At 43.8% G+C, this 27,909-nt stretch overlaps 1 protein-coding gene across 4 annotated transcripts in view; it reads right to left on the bottom strand.

Annotated features, from left to right (window-relative positions):
* fancc (FA complementation group C) overlaps positions 1–27,909 on the bottom strand; it is a 140,237-nt gene that overhangs the window by 74,807 nt on the left and 37,521 nt on the right. For 3 of the 4 annotated variants that reach the window (XM_033017699.1, XM_033017698.1, XM_033017701.1), the window contains 2 exons: positions 5,106–5,207; positions 3,593–3,657 (listed from right to left, as the gene is read on the bottom strand). In XM_033017699.1, the coding sequence (XP_032873590.1) occupies positions 3,593–3,657; positions 5,106–5,207 (167 nt within the window). The remainder of the gene's footprint in view (positions 1–3,592; positions 3,658–5,105; positions 5,208–27,909) is intronic. The other variant, XM_033017700.1, reaches the window with a different exon arrangement.

Genomic DNA, 27,909 nt, shown 5'->3' on the forward strand with positions numbered 1-27,909 from the left:
TCAACAACAACTCCGACCCCCGACGCATGTGGCAAGGCATCCAGGCCATCACAGACTATAGACCCACCAACACCACCCCCACATCCAGCGACGCCTCCTTCCTTGAGGAGCTTAACCACTTCTATGGCCGCTTCGACAGGGACAATCTAGAGACAGCCATCAACGCTGTGCTCCCTGCTGATCACCAACCCTTCACACTCACCCCCTACGACGTGTACGTGGCACTGAGTGGGACTAATGCACGTAAGGCTGCTGGCCCTGACGACATCCCCGAGCGCGTCCTCAGGGCCTGTGCTGCGCAGCTGACAGACGTCTGGACTGACATCTTCAACCTGTCACTTGCCCAAGCAGTTGTCCCCGCGTGCCTTAAAACCACCTCCATCGTGCCGGTGCCAAAACACCCCACTGCGGCAAGCCTCAACGACTTCCGCCCAGTTGCACTTACCCCCATCATCACCAAGTGCTTCGAGAGGCTGGTCCTGGCACACCTCAAAGGCTGCCTACCCCCCACATTGGATCCCTATCAGTTTGCCTACCGCAAGAATAGGAGTACGGAGGATGCCATCTCAACGGCACTTCACTCCGCCCTCTCCCACCTCGACAACAAAGACACTTATGTAAGAATGCTGTTCATTGATTACAGCTCAGCATTCAACACCATTATACCCTCTAAACTGATCACCAAACTCGGTGACCTGGGCATCGACCCCTCCCTCTGCAACTGGATACTGGACTTTCTAACCAACAGACCCCAGTCTGTTAGGTTAGACAAGCACACCTCTTCAACCCTCACCCTGAACACCGGCGTTCCACAGGGCTGTGTGATGAGCCCCCTCCTCTACTCCCTCTTTACCTACGACTGCACACCTGTACATGGTACTAACACCATCACAAGTATGCAGATGATACAACGGTGATTGGCCTCATCAGCAACAACGATGAGTCGGCCTATAGGGAGGAGGTCCAGCTCCTAGCAGCATGGTGCGCTGACAACAACCTGGCCCTTAACTCCAAGAAGACCAAGGAGCTCATTGTAGACTTCAGGAAGTCCAGGGGCGGCACGCACACCCCCATCCACATCAACGGGACGGAGGTGGAACATGTTTCTAGCTTCAGGTTCCTGGGGGTCAACATCTCCGATGATCTCTCTTGGACCCACAATACCTCAACTCTGGTCAAGAAGGCTCACCAGCGTCTCTTCTTCCTGAGGAGACTGAAGAAGGTCCATCTGTCTCCTCAGATCCTGGTGAACTTCTACTGCTGCACCATCGAGAGCATCCTTACCAAATGTATCACAGTATGGTATGGCAACTGCTCTGTCTCCGACCGGAAGGCATTGCAGAGGGTGGTGAAAATTGCCCAACGCATCACCGGTTCCTCGCTCCCCTCCATTGAGTCTGTCCAAAGCAAGCGTTGTCTGCGGAGGGCGCTCAGCATCGCCAAGGACTGCTCTCACCCCAACCATGGACTGTTTACTCTCCTACCATCCGGGAGGCGCTACAGGTCTCTCTGTTGCCGGACCAGCAGGTCCAGGAACAGCTTCTTCCCTGCGGCTGTCACACTACTCAACAATGTACCTCGGTGATTGCCAGTCACCCCCCCCCCCCGGACACTCCTCCCACAGGAAAAACACTATGTCTGTATACATGTAAATAGATTTATTTATTGAAATCATATTCTATGTCGCTCTTCCAGGGAGATGCTAACTGCATTTCGTTGTCTCTGTACTGTACACTGACAGTGACAATTAAAGTTGAATCTGAATCTGAGGATAACCTCACATTTATCTATATTATACTGCATCTGCCACGCATCTGCCCACTCACTCAACCTGTCCAGGTCACACTGCAACCTCCTAACATCCTCTTCACAGTTCACACTGCCACCCAGCTTTGTGTCATCCGCAAACTTGCTAGTGTTGCTCCTAATTCCCTCTTCCAAATCATTAATATATATGGTAAACAGTTGCGGCCCCAACACCGAGCCTTGCGGCACTCCACTCGCCACTGCCTGCCATTCTGAAAAGGACCCGTTCACTCCTACTCTTTGCTTCCGGTCTGCCAACCAATTTTCTATCCATGTCAACACCCTACCCCCAATACCCCCAAGAAAGTAATCAAAACAAATATATCTGAGCTTTACTTCATTTTGTATGCTTTCTACAATTGAACTATAGAGCAGAATGGATGGAATATTTAAGTGTGCTTCAACATGATACACCATCATCTGTGAAAGAATATTAATTAAGGGACATTGAGAGAAATATACAACCTATATCTTTAAATTGAAGAATCAATTAAAATAAACCAGTCGACTCTCTTCGCGGGTGGGCGGCGCGACTCACGTCGCAGCGGCCTCTGCAGTCCGTCTGTCTTTTTATTATTTTTTTGTCTCGTTTGAATGTAGTTTTTATTATTTATTTTTTTGTGTATGTGTGTGGGTATGTGTGTGGGGGGCGGGGGGTGGGGGAAACTTTTTAAAATCTATCCCCTGCACAGAGAACCCGACCTTTTCTCTGTCGGGTCTCCGTTGTCGTTGGGGCCTAGCACCGTGGAGCGGCCTCCGGCAGGAACGACCTGGGGCTCCAGTCGCGGAGCCTGCGGACCTACTCACCATCGTGGAGCTGGCCGAGTTCGGAGCGAATGGAGCTGTGGTGGCGCTCGGCTGCGACCTGACCCCGGAGATTCGGAGGCTCCAACCGCAGGTCTGGTGGACAGTGACACCGGGAGCCCGCGGGTCCCTGCTGGGTGACCGCTTTTCGGGGCTTCCGCAACGGTGACTTCACCCGCCCGAGTTGCGGGGTTGAAGAGTACCTGGAACGGGGCCTTACATCATCGCCCGGCGTGGCTTGGAATGGCTGCGGGACTTTGCTAGCGCCGGCCGTGGGCTCCAACACCAAGACCCGGAGCGCGGCCTTGCATCACCCGGCGCGGCGTTAATGGCCGCGGGACAATTACCATCGCCCGCCGGGGGCTTTGACTTTGACGGACATCGGGAGGGGAATGGGAAGTGCAGGGGAGAGATAAGTCTTTGCCTTCCATCACAGCGAGGAGGAGATGCGCTGTGATGGATGTTTGTGTAAATTGTGTTGTGTCTTGGTTCTTTCTTGTGTGTGTGACTGCTGAAACAACATTTCGATTGAACCTCAATGGGGTTCAAATGACAAATAAATTGTATTGTATTGTATTGTAAAGCAATTTTAAGGATGCATTTGAAATCTTTCGTGAGTGCAAAGGTGAATAATATTTGCTCTCTGAAGAGATTTTAATCAATGGCAGTTAGGATTAAAGAGCGGCTACAGGGACTCTGTAAACAAGATTCAACAGGGCACTACATTTATATTCCATGCAGTTTTACCCCTTCAGGATGCTTCACATTAAACATAACTATGTAAACATAACTACATTTACAATGAACGTAAACGTGCAGCAAGAATGTAACCCGCAATTTCAGTACATAAATTTCACCCTTTATTAGGACAGAAAAAGTTAGCACAGTGAAAAAGGGCCTGATTTTCTTTTTAATGTTCACATCAATCATGGTTTATGAGGTTTTAAATTATTTCATATTCTATTTCAAACCAGACACTTGCCTCAAAAACATGGAACTTCTGTCACATTGATCGTCTTGAAGTTGCTTCACCAGAGAAGAGACCATCTGAAAGAGGAAGCAGCAAGTCATACACAATAAAGCAAAACAGAAACAGAAAGAGCCTATTCCACAAAACCCTTTCCTGACAAAAGTCCAAATCCGATTTCAAAATTTGGAACTGTGAAACGATTTGGTAATTTTTACTACTTTTTGTGATGAAGGGCGGCACGGTGGCGCAGCGGTAGAGTTGCTGCCTTGCAGCGCCGGAGACCCGGGTTCGATCCCGACTATGGGTGCTTTCTGTATGGAGTTTGTACGTTTTCCCCATGTTTTCCCCACCTGTATGTAGGTAAATTGGCTTGGTAAATGCAAAAATTGTCCCTAGTGTGTGTAGGATAGTGTTAATATGCTGGGATCGCTAGTCGGCTCGCACCCGGTGGGCTGAAGGGCCTGTTTCCACATGAATCTCTAAACTAAACTAAGATGTAACCCCTGGGTGGCCTGTCTCTCACCGAAAAAGTTACGCCCACATTTTGAATTCCCTTGTCATTAAACGTCTCAAATCCTTTAATGACAATAACTCAAGTCTATCATCCCGTAACCTTCTATACTTAAAGGAATGCAAACCTGTTGTGTGGAACCTGTGTTTAACCCTTCCTTCTCTGGTATTACTCTGGTGAATATGCAGTGCATCCCCCGCTGGACCAACTCCTGAGGTACAGAAGCAATGCAGTACCTCAGATGCAATCTAACCAGCACATCATACAATTAAAAAATACAGTTAAGGAAATTGTCCCTAACATGTACCACATAGAAAACTGAGTAACTACACCAAATTTGCTCTATGATTTATGATGAAGTGTTTCGATCCGAAACGCTGACAATTCTTTCCCACCCCATTCATCCCTGAATAGATGTTGCTCAACCTGCTGAGTCCCTCCAGCAAATTGTTTTGTCATCCCAGATTTCAGCATCTGCAATTTTAGTTTAGTTTAATTTAGAGATACAGCGTGGAAACAGGCCCTTCGGCCCACCAGCGATCACCCCATACACTAACACTAGGGACAATTTACAATTTTACCAAAGCCAATAAACCTACAAACCTGTACGTCTTTGGAGTGTGGGAGGAAACTGGAGCACCCGGAGAAAACCCACGCGGTCATGAGGAGGATGTACAAACTCCAATCAGACAGCAGTCGTAATCAGGATCTAACCCGGGTCTCTGATGATGTAAGGCAGCAACTCTACCCGCTGTGCTGTCTCTTCTACCTCCACGCAGGATTTTAGGTGTCAGCTCTACTCTTGCCATAATTCCAGAATAGTGAAAAAATTGTACGAGGACCAGAACAATGATTTCATATGTGATCTATTTTGTAAGTAGCACCACATAAGATTGCAACTTTCACTACGTAACTGACATGAAAAGCGATTCCATCTTTTCTACTTAAAACACATGCATTACAATATGAATTTCTGATTTAGCTCTTAAAATGTCTTTCTATAAATGTACTTACATTTTTCAATAATTTAAGGTGGTACTCCTCCTCTGGGTAATGTAAACTCCGGATAAAATCTCTATCTTCCTGGTCTACGCTGATCATGCTCTGCAGCAAGTTCTATTAAAAAGAATGAACAGCAAACATGCAATATTAATGTATTTTAAAATGTCACTAAACTATTTGCAAATGACATTAAAATTGGGATGCAGTGGAGGACAAAACTGGATGTGTACAATTACAACAGGATCTTGGTCAACTGGGCCAACAGGCCGAGGAATGGCAGCTGGAGTTTAATTCAGACAAATGTGAGTTATTGCATTTTGGAATGAAAAATCAGGGCAGAATTCCACAGTAAATGGTAGAGCCCTGGTGGTCTATGCAGAACAGAGAAACCTGAGGGGTGGGGGGGGGGGGGGAATGGAGGGGAGAGGAGGAGGAACAGGTACATAGTTCCAAGAAAGCGAGGACACATATTGACAATGTGTAGAATGCTTGCCTCTATTAGTCAGGGCTTTGAGTACAGAAGTTAGGAAGTTATGTTTAAGGTGAGAAGATGAAAAATGTTAATGGACCTGAGGGCAACCTTTTCACACAGAGGGTGATGAGTATATGGAACGAGCTGCCAGAGAAAGTGGTAGAGACAGTTATAACATTTAAAACATACTTGAACAAGTAGATGAATATAGGAGTTTTAGTGGGATATGGGTCAGGTGCATGTGGAACCAGCACAATTAGGCAAGTTGATCACCATGGACGTTGAGTCATAGGACTGACCCGTTCCTGTGCCGTATAGTTCTATGACTATAACTCAAATGCATTTAGACAATAAAGGATGATGGGACAAGCTTAGCAACTCCAGAAAATGAAATCAAAGATGAAAATATTCACTGAAATAATTAATTAACACTCAAAAACAAATTATATTATGAATAATGACTCAGACACTGCCGTGACCAAAACAAATGAATAAATAAAATATCTGTCATATGCAAGGACCAGTTAGGTGCGAGCACATGAACATAAATATGTGAAGGTTTTCCATCTAGTGGCTGAAATGCAAAGGCAGGGCTGATATTGTCTGTCATATCATGCTTGATGGTCTGTGGGGAATTTCTGTACAAATTGTTTAGACTAAGGCAGAGTTCTGGAAAAGCAGATCACAGTTAAGGCATGATCCTCACAGTTATTCAATCGAACAAGTAGATGAATATAGGAGTTGCAGCAATCGAAATCCAATTAACTGGGGGGGGGGAAATATTACAAACACAGCCTTCAAGACGTTCTAAAATCGTGGGTTAATGATTGATAATTGTGTGATAAATGGCATCCGGGTGGTAACTGAGGATGCCATAGGCTACTGAACTGAGGTAGAGAACCAAATGCCAGGCATGTTTTACATTTAAGGTCTTACACAATGCAAGCCATAATTTATTTTTAAACACCCAGATGAATTTTACTGATAAATTCAAATACATCTTCAGATAATACATCGCGACATACAACTGCAATTGATGCAAATCTAATTTAAAAATCTAAAATTTGGCACAGCCTAGGCAGTACCCTAAACAATCTTCTGGCATGAAAATAATACTACTGTGAAATTTCTTACGCTAAAAATGTTACCACACATCATGCAGTGTTTTCCCCATTCAACAAGGACAACAAGGCCACATGTTGATGGTGCTCTCTATACAATCCAGGCAATCCTGAAAAATGTTTACCACTAGTAGGTATGTTGCAAAGCCTACCTGAAGCGTCGTTGAAGATCTGCTGCTGAGGGTGTGCGCGATTTTGGCGCCGTTTAGAGGGGGCGGGTTTAAAACGCGATTTTCTCTAAGCTGTTCCAATCGAAAATGTTCAGCCTAGTTAATTATTAACGAAAAATCGCTGGAAGACCCCGTCGCAAAAGCTATTATTAGGTTTAAAGGCCTTGAATAATAGTTATAGTAGTTTAAAAATCAATCTCTAAACCCGCGACCGCCAGCAACCGCAGGGTCTCATAAAGCAAATAGCAGAAGTTAGGTTGTATATTTTTACATTAAAAAGGGCTTCTAAAGATCCCTTTATACTAAGTTTAATATTGCGAGTAGCTCAATTTGGGCCCATTATATCGCGCAGTATTTTTCTCGGCATTTGGGGCACAAATCTACCGCAATGTGAACGTTCTAAACCAGCGCGTTCCACAGGGACCCACTGGAAAGCTGATTTAAATGGGCATTTATTTACAGCAATTAAACACTAAATTCCTTCCATTTGGCCTATAAATTAATGTAAATGAGATTTAAAAATCATGTTTTATTGTGAATTATTTGTGAATATTATTTGGACATTTAGGCTATTTAAAAATGTTAATCATTTATTAAGAAATGGATAGATGTTTAGATCTAGTAATTGAAGTCTGAAATTAGCTACAATTAGGTAACTAACTAATTATATGCTTTAATTTCAGGTCATCCAAGTAAGATTATTTTATATTTGTTTCAGAATGCTTCAATCTATGATAACTGAAAATTTCATTCAGTTCTCTTAATTTTTAAGAAAGTTATGGGCTTTTGACTGTTCACGATCACAGCTTTTTTGTTATGTCCATAGAAAATCAATAGGGAACAAGATGCTCATTTCCCAGTATGAAAATGGCCATAACTTTTTAAATACTTGAGATATGAAAGTGAATTAGGTGTCAAATTAAACTTATTTTTATGCTTTATCTGATGGGATAAATTACAGACTTGATTTTTAAAATCTCAAAATTTTGTAACATTGCTACCACTAGCACCCGCTTTCTGCCTTGGCCTTTCTGGCATGTGAAAGGATATTAGGGAGGATGATGCAGAGCAGGACAATGGCATTTGATCCATTAGTAGAGTCCACAAAATACCAGGTGGACTGACCTGGACACAAAGATGACCAGAAGAATTACCCCTATGCAGGGAGCCTGGATAAGAAGAACAAATAGAAAATAGAACAAGATCATTGAGGTTATTGATCCAACACAATTGATGCAGTCAGCTTGACATTCAAAGACTGGTGTAATGGACATTATAACGGATGAGGTTACAGAATACTTGTGCAGATACTAGCGTGGATAGCAGGTTGACTGGATGGCCGAAGGCAAAGAGTGGCAACAAAAGGGGGCTTTTTCTGGTTGGCTGCCAATGACTAGCAGAGTTCCCCAGGGGCCGGTGCTGGGGCCGCTACTCTTCACATTGTATATCAATGATGTGGATGAGTGGATTGAAGGTTTTGTGGCCAAGTTTGCAAATAATACAAAAAATAGGTGGAGGGCCAGGTAGTGCAGATAAAGCAGGGACTGGGAGAGGGGGCAGAGAAATAGCAGATGGAATATAGTGAAGCAAAGTGTGGAGTCAGGCATTTTGGTAGTAGGAATAAAGGTGTGGAATATCTTCTAAATGGGGAGAGAATTCAGAGAATTCAAAGGGACTTGGGACTGCTGGTGCAGTATTCCCAAAAAGTTAATATGTGTAAAATCGGCAAATGCAATGCTAGCATTTAATTCAAGAGAGCTAGAATACAAAAACAGGGATGCAATGCTGAGGTTCTATAAGATGCTGGTCAGGCCACATTTGGATGATTGTGAGCAATTCTGGGCACCATATCTAAGGATGTGCTGGCCCTGGTAGGATCCAGAGCAGGTTTACAAGAATGATCCCAGGAATGAGTGGGTTAACATATGAATTAAAGGACGTTCCTTTAGGAAAGAGATGAGGAGGAATTTCTTTAGTCAGAGGGTGGTGAATCTGTGGAATTCTTTGTCACAGAATGCTGTGGAGGCCAAGTCAATGGATATTTGTAAGGCTGAGATAGATAAGTTCTTGATTAGTATGGGTATCAGGGATTATGGGGGGAAAGGCAGGAGAATGGGTAGAAGGCAGGAGAATGGGGTTAGGAGGGAGAGACAGATCAGCCATGATTGAATGATGAGCCTGATGAGCCGAATGGCCTAATTCCAATCCTATCACGTATGACCTTATTACATAAAGTCCAGAAGTAACTTCCTGACTAACCTGTCCACGTTTACGTCTAAGTCATTGATATACATCACAAACAGTAACGGTCCCAGCACAGATCCTTGCAAAACTCTAACTTTCAGCCAGAATATTATCCTTTGTTCAGTAAGGTAGTAAGAAATCCATGTGACCAAGTCACTATTAATCCTGTGCATCTTAAACTTCTGAATCAGCCTACCATGGGGGAAACTTATCAGATGTCTTACTGAAATCTATGCAGATAACATCCGTTCTAATGGTTTCCATACCAGTGACACGGGACTCACCCGGCCTATAAATCCCTGTTTTATCTCTACTTCCCTGCTTAAATGAAGGAACAACACTCTCCAGTCCTTCGGGACCTCGCCTGTGGCTAGAGAAGAAGATAAAGAAACTTAAAACCAGCAGTACAGCAGTCAATCTCTAGGTGCCTGCTGCAAGCAAGATTTTCATTGTACCTGTACCTCAACACACCTGTGAATATGACAATGAACCTGACTTGAATCAGAGTAGACAAGCATTGCGATCCAGTGCAAGGTGACGTAACCTGGCACCTTGCCGTGGATCACACTGCAGAGCATGGTAATACTGCAACTGACTGGAAGTGGCACAGTACTCAGGATACTCAATGAACTGATTCATAGAGCTATATAGTATGGAAGTATTCATTTTGGCTAACCTATTCCATGTTGGTTTACTGAGGTAGTTCCATTTGCCTGCATTTCGCTCATAAACCATAAACAAGTATAATGTGTGAACAACCATGAACCTTCCTATCTATACCAAATCTAAAATCATTTGCCATCAAACTGAATTGTCCATTTCCTCCAACTTACCAGTAATAACTTCTACTTGTTTTTCCTGCCGCCTCACAACGGAAGCTGGAATTTCCAGCATCTTCAGCTCCACCCCGTATAAAATTTGGTTCCAGAACTGAGCCTTTTAATTGCAGCTTTATAAATTGTAGATTCAATGCACAGTTCTTTGACCAAGTTTTTAACCTTGCCTCTCAATTTCTCCTTTCATCCTAATTCTCTTTGGCGATGTAATGAGACCTGAATTTACTTCAGAAACACGATTGTCTATCTGAAACTCACTACTTTCTGAAAATCAATTTGCCCTGATGGAGCAGAATCCATTAATATAATTAAGTCCACTGAACTGGCAAGATCTTACAGAAATAAATACCCTTCACAATGAATAGTAGAAAAGGTGAAAGTACACTAGTGTCCTCTACAGCTCAGTTGAAACAGTGCATTATCTAAATATGTGGAAAAACTGAGTATTTTGTCGTTATTTTGTTCTGCAGTGAATTGTACTAATGTCCGCACAGTCTAAGCCATACTAATAATTAACTTTTTATCAAATTTAGTCATTTATTTTTGGTCATATTAATGCTCACGAAAGTAAAAAACATGACATATAGATAAAACTATAATATAGAGCATTTAACAAGCCTTTAAGAAATATAAACAGAAAAATGTATTGCAGAAACATTTTTGAAATCGTCTATTATCAAGATGCCTTTAAACAAAGATTTCCTCGCTGAACAAAGATTGCAAAAAGTGGTGAACACTGCCCAGTCCATCATCAAAGACTTAAACCCCACTAGCCATGCTCTCATTTCACTTATGCCATCGACAAGGTGGTATAGGAGCCTGAAAACTGTGACATGTATCTGTAACTATAAATATCAATCATTTTCTTAAAATATATACACACACACACACATATACATGTGTGTGTGTGTGTGTGTCTGTCTGTCTGTCTGTCTGTCTGTCTGTCTGTCTGTCTGTCTGTCTGTCTGTCTGTGTGTGTGTGTGTGTGTGTGTGTGTGTGTGTGTGTGTCTGTGTCTGTGTCTGTGTCTGTGTCTGTGTGTGTGTGTGTGTGTGTGTCTGTGTCTGTGTCTGTGTCTGTGTGTGTGTGTGTGCTGCCATTTAAAAAATTCAACTACGTTCGATTACAACTAAGACCGAACTGGTATTGTTGTCTACCAGGTAACTAACAAGAGAATCAGAGGAAGTATTCAGATCGATGAAAACCTTTCTAAGCAGATTAACTTTATACACTAACTTTGAGGAATCTGTGAGATGATCTCACTGAAGCACTAAAAAAAAAAAATCATACAGGGCTTCTTCTGAAAGTTGCATTGATGACGCTGTCCTTGGTAGGGATGTCTCTCCCCCCTCTCCATCTCCCTCTCTCCTCAACCCTCTCCCCCCTCCCCCACCCCTCTTCACCCCCATCTCCCCCCCACCCCCTTCCCCTCTCTCTTGCACCACTCCCCGCTACCCCGCTACCCCTCTCCCACCCCACTACCCCTCTCCCCCCCTTCCTGCCCTCCCCGCTCTCCTCCCCCTCCCCATTTCTCGAGTTATTAATCAAAATGTTCACAAATCACAAATAACTTAGAAAATAAAACCACTGGTTTTGGCTGATGACGTCACAATGGCTGCACGCTGTGTTCACGCGCTGTGAGTGACGTCGCCCGGCCGCGCCGCTCGCAAGCCCAGCCCAGGTGTTCACAAGTCTTGCTCGTGCTGCGAGTGACGTCACCCCCCCCCCCCCCCCCCCCCCCCCGATCACTCCCCCCCGTTCTCGGGCCCTGTCTGCAGCCTGCAGCGAGGGAGCCAGCAGCGAGGGAATATTGCATTCGGGAACCCTGTGACCACGCGCCCCCCACCCTTCAAACTCTATCCCCCTCCCTCTCTGCCCCCCACTCCCTCTATGCCTCTGTGTCCCTCCCTGTGCCTCTGTGTCCCTCTCTGTGTCCCCCTCTGTCCCTCTCTGTGCCCCTCTCTGTGTCCCTCTCTGTGTCTCTGTGTCTCTGTGCCCCTCTCTGTGTCTCTGTGTCCCTCTCTGTGTCTCTGTGTCTCTGTGCCCCTCTCTGTGTCTCTGTGTCCCTCTCTGTGTCTCTGTGTCTCTGTGCCCCTCTCTGTGTCTCTGTGTCCCTCTCTGTGTCTCTGTGTCTCTGTGCCCCTCTCTGTGTCTCTGTGTCCCTCTCTGTGTCTCTGTGCCCCTCTCTGTGTCTCTGTGTCCCCCTCTGTGCCCCTCTCTGTGTCTCTGTGTCCCTCTCTGTGTCTCTGTGTCTCTGTGTCCCTCTCTGTGTCTCTGTGTCCCTCTCTGTGCCCCTCTCTGTCCCTCTCTGTGTCTCTGTGTCCCTCTCTGTGTCTCTGTGTCCCTCTCTGTGCCCCTCTCTGTGTCCCTCTCTGTGTCTCTGTGTCCCTCTCTGTGTCTCTGTGTCCCTCTCTGTGCCCCTCTCTGTGCCTCTGTGCCCCTCTGTGTCCCTCTGTGCCCCTCTCTGTGCCCCTCTCTGTGCCTCTGTGTCCCTCTCTGTGCCCCTCTCTGTGTCCCTCTCTGTGTCCCTCTCTGTGTCCATCTCTGTGTCCATGGACTCTGTGTGTGCTTCCCCTGCTTAGCACTGGAATGGCAGTAATGGACAGTATTATCTATTCTGTTTAGACATTCTCACAAATTAACCAGACACGCAATACAGAAAAAGCCCTTAAGTTAAAATATATAACATTCTATCAGAAGAGTTTCCTGTCCAAAAACAGAAGCTCCGTCTGCTTCGATATTGCAACTTCTAACCATGGACTATGCAACTTATCATCCACTATCACATTTCAGCATAACTTTCAAACAACCAACAACTTGCATTTATATTATGTCATTAATAAAGTAAATGTCCCACAGCTTTTGACAGAAGCACAATCAAACACACATTAATGCCAAACCAAAGATGACGTTTCATGCTCTGGCAATCATTAGCTTTGTCTGAGATGAGTTTCAAAAGTGCCATCCAGGATGATTAAAGAGATCAATGCATGTAGGGGTGGTTAGATAAAGACAGGAGAAAGTACTGCTGTCAGTGGTGAAGCAAAAGGAATTCTGAATGCACAGAAATCCTTCCCTGGTGGAATGCCATCTTCTTTAGAGTTGTATGGAAGTTACAGAAATTGCCAAATGAGGCGGAGATGAAGGATAAAGTGATGGGGGGGGGGGGGGGGGAAGAGAAATGCAGTGTGAAAACAGTTAACAGTAGTTTGAAAATGAGGACCACAACCACGACTAGGATTAAGGCAGTGATTTTGGATGCCCTGAAAAATGAGAGGCCAGCCATAAAGCACTGAAAGTAGTCGAATCTGAAAGTTACAAGACTGGAAAGCTGTACAAGCTGATGCAAAGCCAGTTTGCAAAACTACTCAAATGGAACAGAAGCATTCTTTTACTGTGGTACTCAACATTTTGGAAACTCAGCTGGGGGGCAGTTACTCTGGTTCAACATGAAATAGTAGCTGAGGAAAGAGAGTGAACATCGACTAACCCTTTGCCTCCACTGAAGCTGCTCAACCCATTGTGACTCTCCAGCAGTTTGTTTTTTTACTAAGGACGTGCAAGCTAAGATTGAGGAACTCCAGAGGTGATATTGGGGGGGGACTAAGTGAGAACAGTTCCCTTAAAACTGAAAAATGGAGAGACTTTGGAAGAGGATTTCACCAAAGGTTTAAGAGAGATCAAGTGAAACAAGGCAGGATATAGTGCACTTCAGACAACAGAATAGGTGCATTTTGGTAGTCCTCATTTATGTAATATAGGGAGAGCATCAAATAAAATATGCACAACATTTAAAAAAGCAACAGGATGAAGGATCAGACAATATTTAGTATAACAAATAAAATAAAAATATTGCCCAGGACACTAACACTTGCCAGCTGCTTGGGATCTTGCATGAGCGGACATAGATTGAACTCAGTAAACTACTGAAGTGCCATTCCAGGCAATGTGCTCAAGTCATCGGAATGAGACTTGACCTGTGACCTTCTGAATCAGTGTGTTTATGTTTCATTCAAAACTGCAATCTCATACCTTTGAAATTCTACAAATCGAGTAGTTATGAATTACTTCGTACGTTGTAATCTGCAGTTCCTTTTTACAAGGGAAATGAGAATTTCAAGCAAATGTCAACACCTCTCAGTAACTCAAAGAACCCCCCTCCATATCCAGCTCGATCGCAGTCATCCCTGTTTCCTGCAAAGTTAATGTTGAATTGGACAATTGTTTTGGTCGAGGGTCAAACCACGCGATATGGATGCTATGCTACATTTGTAAGAGACCATAATTGGAAAGTGTGATAGTTAAATATTTGAATATTACATATGTACACTGAAAATACTGAACAAAATTACTTACAAATACAAGAACAAACTCTCTATCTACAGCACCCTCTAGTGCAGAAATTTGTCCTTGCAGATTCACCAGATTAGGGTAATTAAGTCTCCGGCCCTAAACTCACAGAAAAACTCATTAAAGATAGTTGCACATTTCTTCCTACTCCTGTTAAGTGCCATATTATTTCATTGCTGCTTTCATGGATCCACTGCTTTACCTTTTTTTGTATGAAGTCATACAATTACATAGATGATGTTGGAACACCAGTATGCAGGGGCTCGGGGTGGCGGAGCAGCAGTGGGAGGACATCAACAACATCGCCTGCCCAGATCGATCCCTGCAACTCCGACCCAGTGCTGTCGCCAGAACAATGGGCAATTACAGCCAAGTTAAGACTATTACATTTTTAACAAGATGGTGCCAGAAGCTACTAGCTACACTGCTGTACTTAAGTATGATTGTGCCTACGTATAGTAATATTTTTACTGAACTGTATGCAAAATGGAATTTCACAGTGCCAAGTTAAAGTGACAATAAATCTGTTCAACTCTTGTTTCAGTTGGTTGACAATACATTAATCCCAAGGACACTCCAGGTGACACTGCCAGGTGAATTATTAGTAAAAAATAGTAAACAAGTATGCTGTATCTCTTAGGTTACAAAATAACTGGAAACAAACTCAAGAATTTTACTAAAATTAAATGGTCCTACAATAAATGATATTTTCAGTGACATAGTCCAATGGTGTCCCTGTGGTGCTCAGATGTGGAGGTGCTGGTAAGTTTCTACACCCTAGACCAGGAATATCGGTGAACGGTCAAGTGCCATTTCTGCTTGCTGCTGCTGTCCTGACAGCATTTCATGTCCCATCCTATATGGACATAAAACTTGCACAGGATGACCTGTACACAACTACCAGAAGTGTTGAAACAAAGTACCTTTGAGGGTATGTTCGTCATAACTGGGGATTTCAACAAGGCCAATCTGAAGAGTGTGTTTCAAAAATACCACCAACAAGTATAGCTTGAGCTGTAGGGACAGGTTGGGCAGGCTAGGACGATATTCCTTGGAGCGTAGATGAGATCTTATAGAAGTGTATCATGAACAGAAGATGTGTAGAAGATGCACATAGTCTTTCACCCACAGTAAGGGAATCGAGAACCAGAGGACATAGGTTGAAGGTAAGAGGGGAGAGATTTAATAGTAATCTGAGGAACACGGAGGATCAGTAGAATGACATCTCACAACCGGACACCCTTGGGAGCACTTGTACCCATGATCGCTATCACAGACATGATTGATCTTCCTGAGAGTGAAGTGTGGAGAGCGCTGGCCTAGATGAGAGTCCCCAGCCGCATTGTGAGAACATGAGCAGAGCGGAGCCGGGATCGGGCAGGACGGCGGGAGTCAGATTTGCGCCCCCACCCCCAGTCGAGCACGTCCCTGTACCCGGAGCCGTGACACCCCCCCCCCCACAAGCGTGCCCCCGGTCCCCATGACACCCCCGAAGCGCGCCCCCATGACCCCCATGTGCCCTACGCTACTCCCTCACCACCACCACCTCTCTCACCCCCTTCACCATCTCTCCTGCCTCCCTTCACCGTACCCCCTAACTTCCAAGAGAGTTAGATTTAGCTCTTAGGGCTAAGGGAATCGAGGGATATGGGGAAACAACAGGAACGGGGTACTGACTGTGGATGATCAGCCATGATCACAATGAATGGCGGTGCTGGTTTCAAGGGCCAAATGGCCTACTCCTGCACCTATTTTCTATGTCTATGTCTATGTTTATGTGGGAACCAGTTGGTAGGAGTATTTATAAACAGCTTCAACCTCTTCCTACTCCTTCCTGTGATTCCCACCTACTTTAAGAAGATCACTATCCTGGCACCAAAGAAAAGGAAGGTAGCTTGCCTTAATGACTATCGCCCAGTAGCTCTAACATCCACCTAACATGCAATGCTTTGAGAGGCTAGTCATGGTAAATCAATTCCAGCCTCCCCTACAGCCTAGATCCACTGCAGTTTGCCTGACGTTGCAACCAGTCCATGGCAGACTCCACCTCCCTGGCCCTGCAATCATCCTTGAAACATTGGATAACAAGGATATCATTGCCAGACTCAGTCAAAGCTCAGCCTTCAACACCATAAATTCAACTAAACCCATGTCCAAACTCTTGGACCTTGGACCTAGGAAACTGATTCATCGACTTCCTGGCCCACAGACTGCAATCAGCGTGGATAGGCGACAAAACATCCTCCAGGATAATTCTCAACACCAGTGCCTGCAAGGATTCATTCTCAGCCCATTACCAAAGTCCCCACAATTGTGGTCAAATCCTGTTCTAACTCCATTTACAGGTTTGCAGATGACACCCACTGCAGTAGGCCGGATCTCAAACAATGAAGAGAGTTCAGGAAGGATAGAGCCGACTAACATAGTGCCAAGACAACAACCTCTCCATCAATGTCAGCAAAACTAAGGAGCAAGTCATCTATTTCAGGAATCAGGTTGGAGTATGCACACCAATCTGCATCATCGGTGCAGAGAAGATTTAAGATGTTGCCAGTACTCGAGGGCCCGAGCTATGGGGAGAGGTGGAGCAGGGTCAGACTATATTCCTTGGAGCGCAGGAGGATGAGCGTGGGATCGTATCGAGGTGTATAAGATCATGAGAGGAATATATAGGGTAAATGTACAGAGTCTTTTACCCCGAGTTGGGGAATCAAGAACCAGAGGTCGTAGGTTTAAGGTGAGAAGGGAAAGATTTAATAGGAACACGAGGGGCAATTTTGTTTTTTTACACAAAGGGTGGGAGGTTAATGCAACGAGCAGACGGAGGATTGTTGTAGGAAGGAATTGCAGATGCTAGTTTAAACCGAAGATAGACGCAAAATGCTGGAGTAACTCAGCGGGACAGGCAGCATCCCTGGATAGAAGGAATGGGTGATGTTTCGGGTCGAGACTTTCCTTCAGACGAAACATCACCCATTGCTTCTACCCAGAGATGCTGCCTGTCCCGCTGAGTTACTCCAGCATTTTGTGTCTATCTTCGGAGCAAATGGAGGAGGTAGCTGAGGCTACTATCACAACATTTAAGAAACATTTAGACAGGTACATGGATAGGATAGGGATATGGGCCAAACGGATACAGATGGAACTAGTTTAGTTTAGTTGAGAGATACAGCACAGAAACAGGCCCTTCGACCCACCGAGTTCACACCGCCCAGCGATCCAACCCTACCCTACACACACTAGGGACAATTTTACCAAGCCAATTAACTTACAAACCTGTACGTCTTTGGAGTGTGGGAGGAAACTGAAGATCTCAGAGAAAACCCACGCCGGTCACGCGGAGAACTTAAACTCCATACAGACTGCAACCGTAGTCAGGATCGAACACGGGTCTCTGGCGCTGGAGGGCAGTAGCTCTACTGCCACCATGCCGCCCAGTGAAGATGGTGCTTGATGATCAATGTAGGCAAGCTGGGCCGAAAGGCCAGTTTCTACACTGTATGAATCAATGAGTGAATCCTCAGTATGTGTTCGCTCCAGATGGTGTATCTGGCTGCATTCTCAAAACTAGCACAGACCAATTGGCTGGAGTTTTCAGACATCTTCAACCTCTCGCTTCTACAATCCGCAGTACCCATCTGGTTTAAAAGGACATCATAATAGTGGGGCCCAAGAAAAGCAAAGGGACATGTATTATCAACAACCAACCAGTGGCATTCAGATCCATTATGATGAAGTGCTGAGAGGTTGATATGATGCAAATCAACTCCTGGCTCAGTAATGACATGGACCCGCCAATTCGCCTGCCACCACAACAGATGGACAGCATAGGTGATCTTGCTGGCTTTCCATTCTATGTTGGGCCACATAGACAATAGGAGCACATATGTCAGGCTGTTTCTTATCGACTATAGCTCAGCATTCAGTCCCTTCCAAACATATGGAACAGGGTCTCTGCTCCTCCCTCTGCAAATGCGTCCTCTACTTCCTCATCAGCAGGCTTCAAACAGATGTCAACAACTCCTCCCCCACACAGGCACACCACAAGCCTGCATGCTCAGTTCCCTACTCTATCTCTGTACCAAGGATTGTGTAGTTAGATACAGCTCCAACATCCTCAAATTAACCGATAATGCTACCTTCATTAGACAACAATGGGTAACAAGTCAGAATATAGGAAAGAGATTGATAATCTGGTTGAGTGACAACGGTCTTGTTCTCAATGTTAGTAAAACCGAGGGGCTGATTGTTGACTTCAAGAAGGTGAAGCTGAGGGAACATGTGCCTACCTTTATCACAGGACAGAGTGGAGACGCAACAGCTTCAAGTTCCTTGGCTGGGCCCAACACATTGATGCAATCACAAAGAAAGCTCACTAATACTTCCTCAAATGTTTGAGGAGATTTTGGCATGTCAACAAATATTTTGTGGAACTTCTACAAGTGTACCGTAGAGAACATACCGACTGGTTGCACCACAGCCCGATTCAGAAAAATCGACCACTCAAGAACAAAAGAAGCTGGAGAAAGTGGTGAACATTGTGGATGCATCACCTGTACTGACCATCGAAAGGATCTACAGGAAGCGCTCCCTCAAGAAGGCATTTAATTTCATTAAAGATGCTTCTTGCTGTTGCCATCGGGAAGAAAGTGCAGGAGCCCGAGAACTATTATCTCCAGATTCAAAAACAGCTTCTTCCCATCAACCATCAGGTTCTTCAAGCGCCGTGCACAACTCTTACCATAACCCAACCTCCACAACAAACCACTACAAATGTTTGCATTACTAGGATTGCTCTACATTTGGTTTTTGGCCTATTGGACAATTTGTTGTGCAATGTTATTGCGTCTGTGTGTCTGTAAAACAGCAGCAAGAAAGAATTAAATTGTCCTAATTCATACCCGGTGCATTCAAGTAAACACTCTAGACTCTTGAGATCACAAACCTACTCAATTCCCTTGATGTGGGCTCATTAGAACCCTATCAATTTGCAACAAAAAAACTTTCCTATTTTTATAATTCAAACCTTTGCTGTGAAAGTTAACATTTCATTAGACTTCCAGCTTGAATTTTTAAACATACTATAACGACAAATTTCCGACTTTTCCAGTGTCCTCTTTTCCGTTGCCATTACTACACAGGCATGTAGGAGTGATCTTACGCAGAACAAATAGAACAGATCTTTGTCGTTATATCCAGTTGAATTGGTTGTTTATTTAAGTACTTGTACAAACAAAGAGATGAACATACCAGGTTTTCCTTATTCTGCATGCAAGCTGTAGCTGGCTGTTCTGTCCCAGGTCTGGTCTGGTGAAAACTGTATGCCCTCCTTCCCTGGGCCTGGTCTGCCACTTCCTGTCTCCTATGCCCATTATATATACACACCACCCTGTGTCTCTAATGACCGCCCCCGAGTGTCCAAAATAATACTGCAAGATATATATAGACATAATAATATAATATGCCAACAGTAGCTAGCCTAAACATAAATGGCTCCTACACACCGCCCCCTATTTGTTCTACGTATATAACAAACCAATTACCAATAAACATTGAAAGGAGCTATAAAAACGTATATACTATGTGTTGGCATTTAAACTTCTTCTCTTTCTTCTTCTTATCCTTATCTTGCTGTACCTAGGTCTCAGCTTCTTGGATGTTGCTCAGTCTGAAGTCGAACTGTACGCACAAGACCTTGTGCATCTGGTATGGTCTCTAATTAAATTAAAAATTAAATTTCTTTATTTATATAGCACATTTTTAGTCAACTTGCATTGACCCCAAAGTGCTTCACATAATTACATCCACACACACAGGCAAAGGTGGGTGAAGTGTCTTGCCCAAGGACACACACAGGCAAAGGTGGGTGAAGTGTCTTGCCCAAGGACACTCCAAGCGGGATTCGAACCAGCTACCTTCCGGTTGCCAGCCGAACACTTAGCCCATTGTGCCATCTAATATACTGCCCATTAGCCAAGAGCCTCGTGGTGCAGTGGAATCAGCCACCACAACAATGTCACCTGGAGCAAAGCTTCTCCTTACCCTTGACCATCGTTGTCGTTCTTGGATTAGAGGCAAGTATTCTTGTGTCCACCATTTCCAAAAGAGATCTGCCATATATTGCACCTGTCTCCATCTCTGAGAGAAGGTTTGAGGTATGTTCTCATCCCATCCGTGTCTTTCCTTATAGAGCTCCTGCATAATCAGCTTGGCTGGCAGAATAAATGGTGCTAGAAATCCTAAAGGGTCGTATATAGAGCCAACCACGGACAAGATGCCCCGTCTTGTGTATGGTCGTTCCTGTGCAGCAATTCTGAACTTGAACACATCTGTTTCAATGCACCAGTGCAATCCCAGTGCACTTTCCATTGGCAGATTGTCTTCGTCCAAGTCCAACTCCCTGGTCTCCTTGGTTCTGTTTTCTTGTGGAATGGATGCCAATACAGCACGGCTGTTGCTGATTCACTTTGACAGCATGAATCCTCCCATTTGGCAGAGTGAAGTCAGTCTCTTGCCATTTGAACTGCTTCCTGTTCCCAAGGCATGGATTTTAAACAATCATCTACATAGAAGTTGTTCTTTACTGTGGTTGTCACCTCTGCTGGAAAGTGAGCTTTGTTGTCTTCAGCAGTCTTCCTTAATGCAAAGTTTGCACAACTTGGTGACGACACTGCGCCAAAAAGATGTCCCTTTATCTGGTATTCAACAAGATCATGCTTCACATCACCCTCCGGCCACCACAGGAATCACAAATAGTCAATATGCTTTTCTGATATGATGAAACATTGCTTTGATATCAGCCATCAAAGCAACCGGTTCTTGTCTGAATCGGATGAGAACTCCAATGAGTGAGTTGGTACGGTCTGGACCCTGCAGGAGTTGGCAGTTAAGTGATGTTCCTTTCAAGACTGCACCACAGTCAAAGACCACCCTTAAGGTTCCTTTCCTTGAGTGATACACCCCATGGTGAGGGATGTACCAGAGCTCTCCATCACTTCGATTCAGCTGGTTCAGCAGTACCATTTCAGCATAACCATTGTCAATCATTTTTGTGAGGAAAGATGTATATTCATCATGAAATTTCTTATTCATGCCAAACCTGCGTTTCAGGCTCTGGATGAGCTGCTCAGCAATGCAACGGTTATTCGGCATACTGACGCTTTCTTGTTTGAAAGGTAAGTCTAGACAATAGTGTCCATCTGTCATCTTTGCTGAGCGATTCAAAATATCCAAGAACTTTCTCTGGACATTTCCTCTGTTTCCTTGCTGGTTCTTTCACTGATGTCGTGATTGTATTGCTTGACCAGTAGCTCCTCTAGGTTTACGATGTATATTCGATTGACAGCAGCAGCAGGGCAGCCATTTTCAACCCCGCTTTCGTTGTCTCTTCTCAAGGGACCATAGATGACCCACCCCAATAGGATCTTCACGGCGTATGGTCTATCCCCTTGGCTGTTGACCAGCTCCCTGGGTTCCAATACCTTTGAAGCATTTGTCCCGATGAGTAGGTCAATGCCAGAGTCTATTTCAGGAATCTTGATATCCTTCAAGGCCATTGTATCAGCTCTTCCTGATTGGGAATGTTTAGCTGAGAAAAAGGCATGGTTTTTGTGAACACATCAGATAGTTGAATAAAATCGTCTTTGTCCAGACTCGATATTTCCAAACCTGAGATATGATGACTGATCACTTGGTTCATGGTATACAAGAGAATACCAGTCTTTTGTCCTGTAATGTTCAACCTTCTTATCAAGCTTTCTGTGCAAAAGGCAGATGAACTTCCATGATTCGAAAATGTGTATGTTTGCAACACTGTGTCCCCCTTGTGGCTCTTTACCTGTACTGGTACAATGGAGAAGATGAGGCTTCTTTGCCGGCCCACACATATGAGGTGAGGGAACAGCATTACTCACAATTTGCTTTCATTCTGTTCTGTAGGCTTCTTCTCTTTGTTCTTTTCTTCAATGTGAAGTATTTTAGGATGATTTTAGTTGCACACATCACATGTCAAATGACTCTTGCAGTCGTTGCTCATGTGTCCTATTTTCAAACATCCAAAGCAGACTACTTTCTCCTTTAAGAAGTCTATCTTTTCTATGTGCCCCTTCTTCCTGATCTGTGGACACCGCCCCAATGCGTGACCACTTTTATTACAGAACAAACAAGAACCTTGAGAGTTGGTGGTAGACACATTTCTTTCCATTCTACTTGTTGTCAGATTTAATCCCATTTATCCCAATATCTTTAATGCACTTTAACTACAAAGCTGTTAAAAATAAAATTAGTAGAAACAACAGAATTAATAGAAAAAAAGTAATTGACTATTTGAAACGACAATATTCTGAAGGGCCAATATAGGACATGGAAAATGTGTGTTTAAGAAGGAACTGCAGATGCTGGAAAATCGAAGGTACACAAAAATGCTGGAGAAACTCAGCGGGTGCTTCCTCCATAGATGCTGCTGCACCCGCTGAGTTTCTCCAGCATTTTTGTGTACCATGGAAAATGTGTGACTGAACAGTGGTCATGAAAAAGGAACTGCAGATGCTGGTTTGCACCGTTGACACAAAATGCAGGGTCTGATGAAGGGTCTCAACTCAAAACATCAATTCCTTTTCTCCAGAAATGCTGCCTGACCAGCTTATTTTTCTCCAGCATTTTGTGTCTATCTCAAACTACATGCTGTTTTCAACAAAGTGCCTGTAATTTTTGGCCAAGAAAAAGGTAATGAAAAAGGTTTTGGTGGAGCAGATGTTTACATTTATTGAGAGTCTCAAACTTATAAAATTAACACTGATACATTTATTAAGGAACTCGGATGGTACATTTTCTCGGCAGAATACTATGAGAAACGGAATTTCTTATTCCAAGTTACAGAATTTAAGAGATGCCAGGTAAATACATGAGGCAGATTAGAATGGAAACATATACTGATGGTCTGAGATGAATTGGGTAGTGTGGATACATGACTTTCATTGGCAAATTGGGACATTTGGCCTGTTTCAGAGCTGTAACCCATATGTACACTGTGAAACCAAGGGACCCCTTACAGTAATTTCTCAGTCAAAAATGACTGGCACTTTGGTGAAAACAGCAAGTGGTTTGAGATAGACACAAAATGCTGAAGTAACGCAGCAGGTCAGGCAGCATCTCTGGAGAAAAGGAATAGGTGACGTTTTGGGTCAAGATCCTTCATCAGACCCAGTATTTTGTATCTATCTTTGATGTAAGCCAGCATCTGCAGTTCCTTCTTATACAAGTAGTTTGAGAGTTTGCATCCATCTTACAAAAGAGTGTTGAAGAGTGGGGTCTTTTTTGTTCTTTTTTACAAGAGTAACAAATTAGCTTTGGTTGTTTCGTTGAACAGTAGGTCAGAAATGTGAAAATACGTACTTCATGATATTCTATTCACGGTTATTCTATTCCTGGGCTACTCGATTCCAAATTACCGAGCAGGGGACTCCACATAGAAGAATTTACTTGACTTCTGTCTCCGAAGAAACAGCCCCATGTTAGTTTGGCTGAACAAACCCACAGATTGTTGTTCAATAAATTCCATCAATCACAATATAAAGGTTCTTTCATAGATTTAAACACAGAGCTGACTCTAGCTGTACATATCGGAAAATGCTATTTTGAAAAACAGTTTGAATGTCATTGGAAATGTATGTGCACTCAATCATGTTTAGCCAGTGTCTCAACATGACTGCTGCATTAGCAACCATAGGGCAAACTGCCTGTGTGGAGAGGAAATAGAAAAACAGACCAACTAACAAGGCCAGCTTCATGTCACAAAAACAGATACATCAGGCATTCAAAGACGACCATTGATTGCAGCCAAGCAAAATTGCATGATCCAGACTGTGACATTTGACCTGAAATGTAATCAACTTTTATGACGGCTATATTTAGAAATGAGAAACAATTTACTTCAAGCGTATTTCTATTCAATGTATATTGCACAGTACATATGATTCAATAAGACTTTGTAATGATTCAATAAGACTCTGTAAAGTAACATTCCTAACAGTGTTCAAACCAAGAAAGTAATTAATGTTACAAGGGGGCCAGATCTGCCAGCAGTGAATTGCTTGCACTCAATAAACAGACCAAGCAAAGACTTTCTGAATTCATCCATGTCAACTTATTACTTAATGCCAACTCAATCCAAAATGGCAGGTCCTTGTATGATGCAATGTTGTCATTTGATGGGCCCTACAAGCTTTGCCCATGAAACATTGAACAAATAGTAGTAGCTGACTGAGCAATGCCTTCAAGCTTTGCCAGCTGTCAAACTTTCAAAGGAACTCGCACGTATCAAATTCTCTCCCACATTCAAATCAGCCAATACATTTGAGAGTTACCACAATTCTTTCATTCTGCAAGATGTATAGAGCATGGTTGTTCCAGTGTTGTGCACTGTACTTTTAGAGTTTTCAGTATAAGATGACAATATGATTTGGAGCGTTGGTGGAGGAATGAACACGAGAATATGTGTGAATGCCTTCCAATTTAAATGTTGACGTGAAATATTTTACATTCACCTGAGGGAGCAGACTTTTCACTTTAACCTCTCATCCTTAAGTTGTTATCCGTGACTGGTGCATTGAAGCATCAGCCTACTTTTAAACACCACTCTGTGAAGTGGAACCAAACAGAGTCGGTTGCAAGAAGCAGAAATCACTGTTGCCAAATGGTGTTGCAGCTGCCAGTGCACAATTCAGTTCACTTCCCAACAACAGCTGGCTACAGTGATCTAAAACACATAAGAGGCATGGGCTGGAGTAATTGTTGAAGCGCTCTCACTACAGGTGGTTGGATAAGTGTGGAATAGTCTGGAATACATCTTATGTGAATTCAGATAAAAGTTGAATTTCAATTGTGGGGGTGAAATCCACTGGACAGTTCTTGTGCTCTCTGGTTGCTTGTCCCAAGCAACCTATGACTGGTGGGAGTTTGCCCCACCATGAGCGAAAACTACAGTTTGTGTGCCCATCCACCCATCCACCCATGCCCAACGTTAATGCAAGTCAAATCCTCATTCAGGAATTCTTGCTAAGAATCAATGAACACTTGCCCTTCATTCAAACTTGCCTTCGAAGAAAACATGTCTTCTTCAAAGGTGATAGTTTTCAGAGAGAAGGAGGCTTTGAATAGCCTGCCTTCCTCTTTAAGCCGATTAGAGCTGTTGGTCATTTTATTATGCAATTAAATCTGATTGATTTCAGCAGTTAAAATGGATCTCATAGTTTCTCCATTTCCCAAGGTACTGTAGAATATTATTTCCTTTGTCTACTACAAACCCACTGACTCCTACAGCTAACTTACCTACACTTCCTCCTATCCTGTCTCTTGCAAGGACACCATCCCTTTTTTTTTACAGTTTCTCGGTCTCTGCCATATCCGCTGTCCAGATGAGGCTTTCATGGTTGGACATCTGAGGCGTCCTCTTTCTTGCATAATTGTGGCTCCTCCGTTTCTGCAATTTTGTACTCAGACAGAATGGGGATAGTTCTCCTGGCCCTCACCTTGTACCTCACCAGCCTCCGCATCCAAAACATCAATCGCCAAGATTTCTACCAACTTCAATGTGATCCCACGCCTCTCTACTTCCCGCAGAGCTCTTTCTCAACAACACTGGTTTGCTCATCCACCCCTGGCATTTTCCCCTGCAACCGCAGGAGATGGAATAGCTGTCCCTGTACCACTCCAGTCTACCCCATTCAGGGATCCTAACAGCCCTTCTAGGTGAGACAGAGATATATTTACACTTCCTTCAACTCATCCATGGCAATCGCAGCTCTTGGCGTGGCCTCCTCTACAGTGACGAGATAAAACGTACACTAGGTGGGTGATCGTTTCATCAAACATTTGCAATCTATTTTCTTCCACAACTGTTGTTGGCCTGAGTTACGCCAGTTTAATTTTTTGCTCAAGCTCCCAGCATCTGCAGTTTCTTGTGTCTCTGTAACATTAAATGTTTTTTTTTGTTTTCTCTCTACAAGTGCAGCACGACCTGCTGGGAATTTCCTAATGTATCTCGCAACTTTTACATTCCTTAGTGCATGTTCTTTCTCTCAAACCATCTGTTAAATAATGAACCAGATAACTGTCTTCAGTTTATCACCATGTCAATCCTAGTCTCACCCAATGAGGGTTATTCATTTAGTTCTATCCATCCCTTCTCCACACTGTCAAATGCATTAATTTTCTTTCTTTTCCCATTCCTATTGATTCTTCAGTCTTCCTTTCCACAGATGCTGCATGAACTGTTGGCAGTTTCCACCATTTTCTGATTGTTTCAGATGACCAGCATCTGTAGCGTTTTGAATTTCAGCAAGTTCAGCAAGCCTGCCTGTAGGTTTAGACAGCACAGCTAGAATCCAGCACAAGCGTCATGCCAATCTCCCGCATTCAGTGATTTAATTAAAACAAGCCAGGAAAATTGAATGCAGTTCCACATACACCCACATCCGATTGTCACCCAGTGTTCTTCACCACTACTCCTCACACAGCACATTCTCCCTTTCAGCACTCCCATCAGCACGTCCTTCAGATTTTATTGCTCCTCTCCAGAGCCTGACCACCCATCCCAAGTACAATGGGACCTGATTGTACATCTCAAATGTATTACCAAATAGATTATGAATCCTCAGGCATGGATAAGCTCTTTATAAGTAAATACACCAATGCAATGGCACCAAGTCAGAACCTAATTTCTCTCACTTCAGGTAGCCCCGGCATTCCCTCAGCCGAGATGGTTGTTGGCAGCAACCTTCCCCCCATCGACGAACTGTACACTGCAAGGGCAAGGAAGCGAGCGGGTAAGATCATCTCTGACCCCTCTCACCCTGGCCAAAAACTCTTTGAAGCACTTCCCTCTGGAATGTCAAAGCCGCCACAGCCAGACATAAAAACAGCTTTTTTCCCATGAGCAGTAGCTCTACACAACAACCAAAAGTCTGTAGCCTCCTTTTGCTCTTGTATTTTATTTCATTCTTCACATGTTTAAATTATAATGTTTTATTCTTAATTGTTTACTGTATATCGTATTGTCACTTGCGAGCAAAGCACCAAGGCAAATTCCTTGTATGTATACATACTTAGCTAATAACATTTATTTATTCAATTCTATCCCTCCCCCACCCAAGTCGCACTAGCTTCTCATTTTCACCCTACAAACAGCTAACAATGGCCTGTTTTCTTTATCATCGTTACTTTTTTGCATATCTTTCATTCATTGTTCTTTATCTCTCCACATCACTGTCTATATCTCTCGTTTCCCTTATCGTTAACCAGTCTGAAAAAGGGTCTCAATCAGAAATGTCACCCATTCCTTCTCTCCAGAGATGCTGCCTGGCCCGCTGAGTTACTCCAGTGTTTTGTGTCTATCTTCAACCTGGCTACCTAACTGAGTCCAATAACAACTTGATCAAAGTCACGTTAAAAATATTACACGACCCAGGGCTCCAGTAAGATGTGGAGTGGCTATGGTCCAGTTTGGATTAGTTAAAGGAAACCAAATGTTTTGAAAACATCTATCAATCTTTTCCTCTAACCATTTTGTTATATCCTCCCATGACATAGTACATCTGTTTCAAGAATCTGGTATCCAGCACTCAAC

This window comes from Amblyraja radiata, chromosome 3 (assembly GCF_010909765.2).
Source record: "Amblyraja radiata isolate CabotCenter1 chromosome 3, sAmbRad1.1.pri, whole genome shotgun sequence".
Lineage (NCBI taxonomy): Eukaryota > Metazoa > Chordata > Chondrichthyes > Rajiformes > Rajidae > Amblyraja > Amblyraja radiata.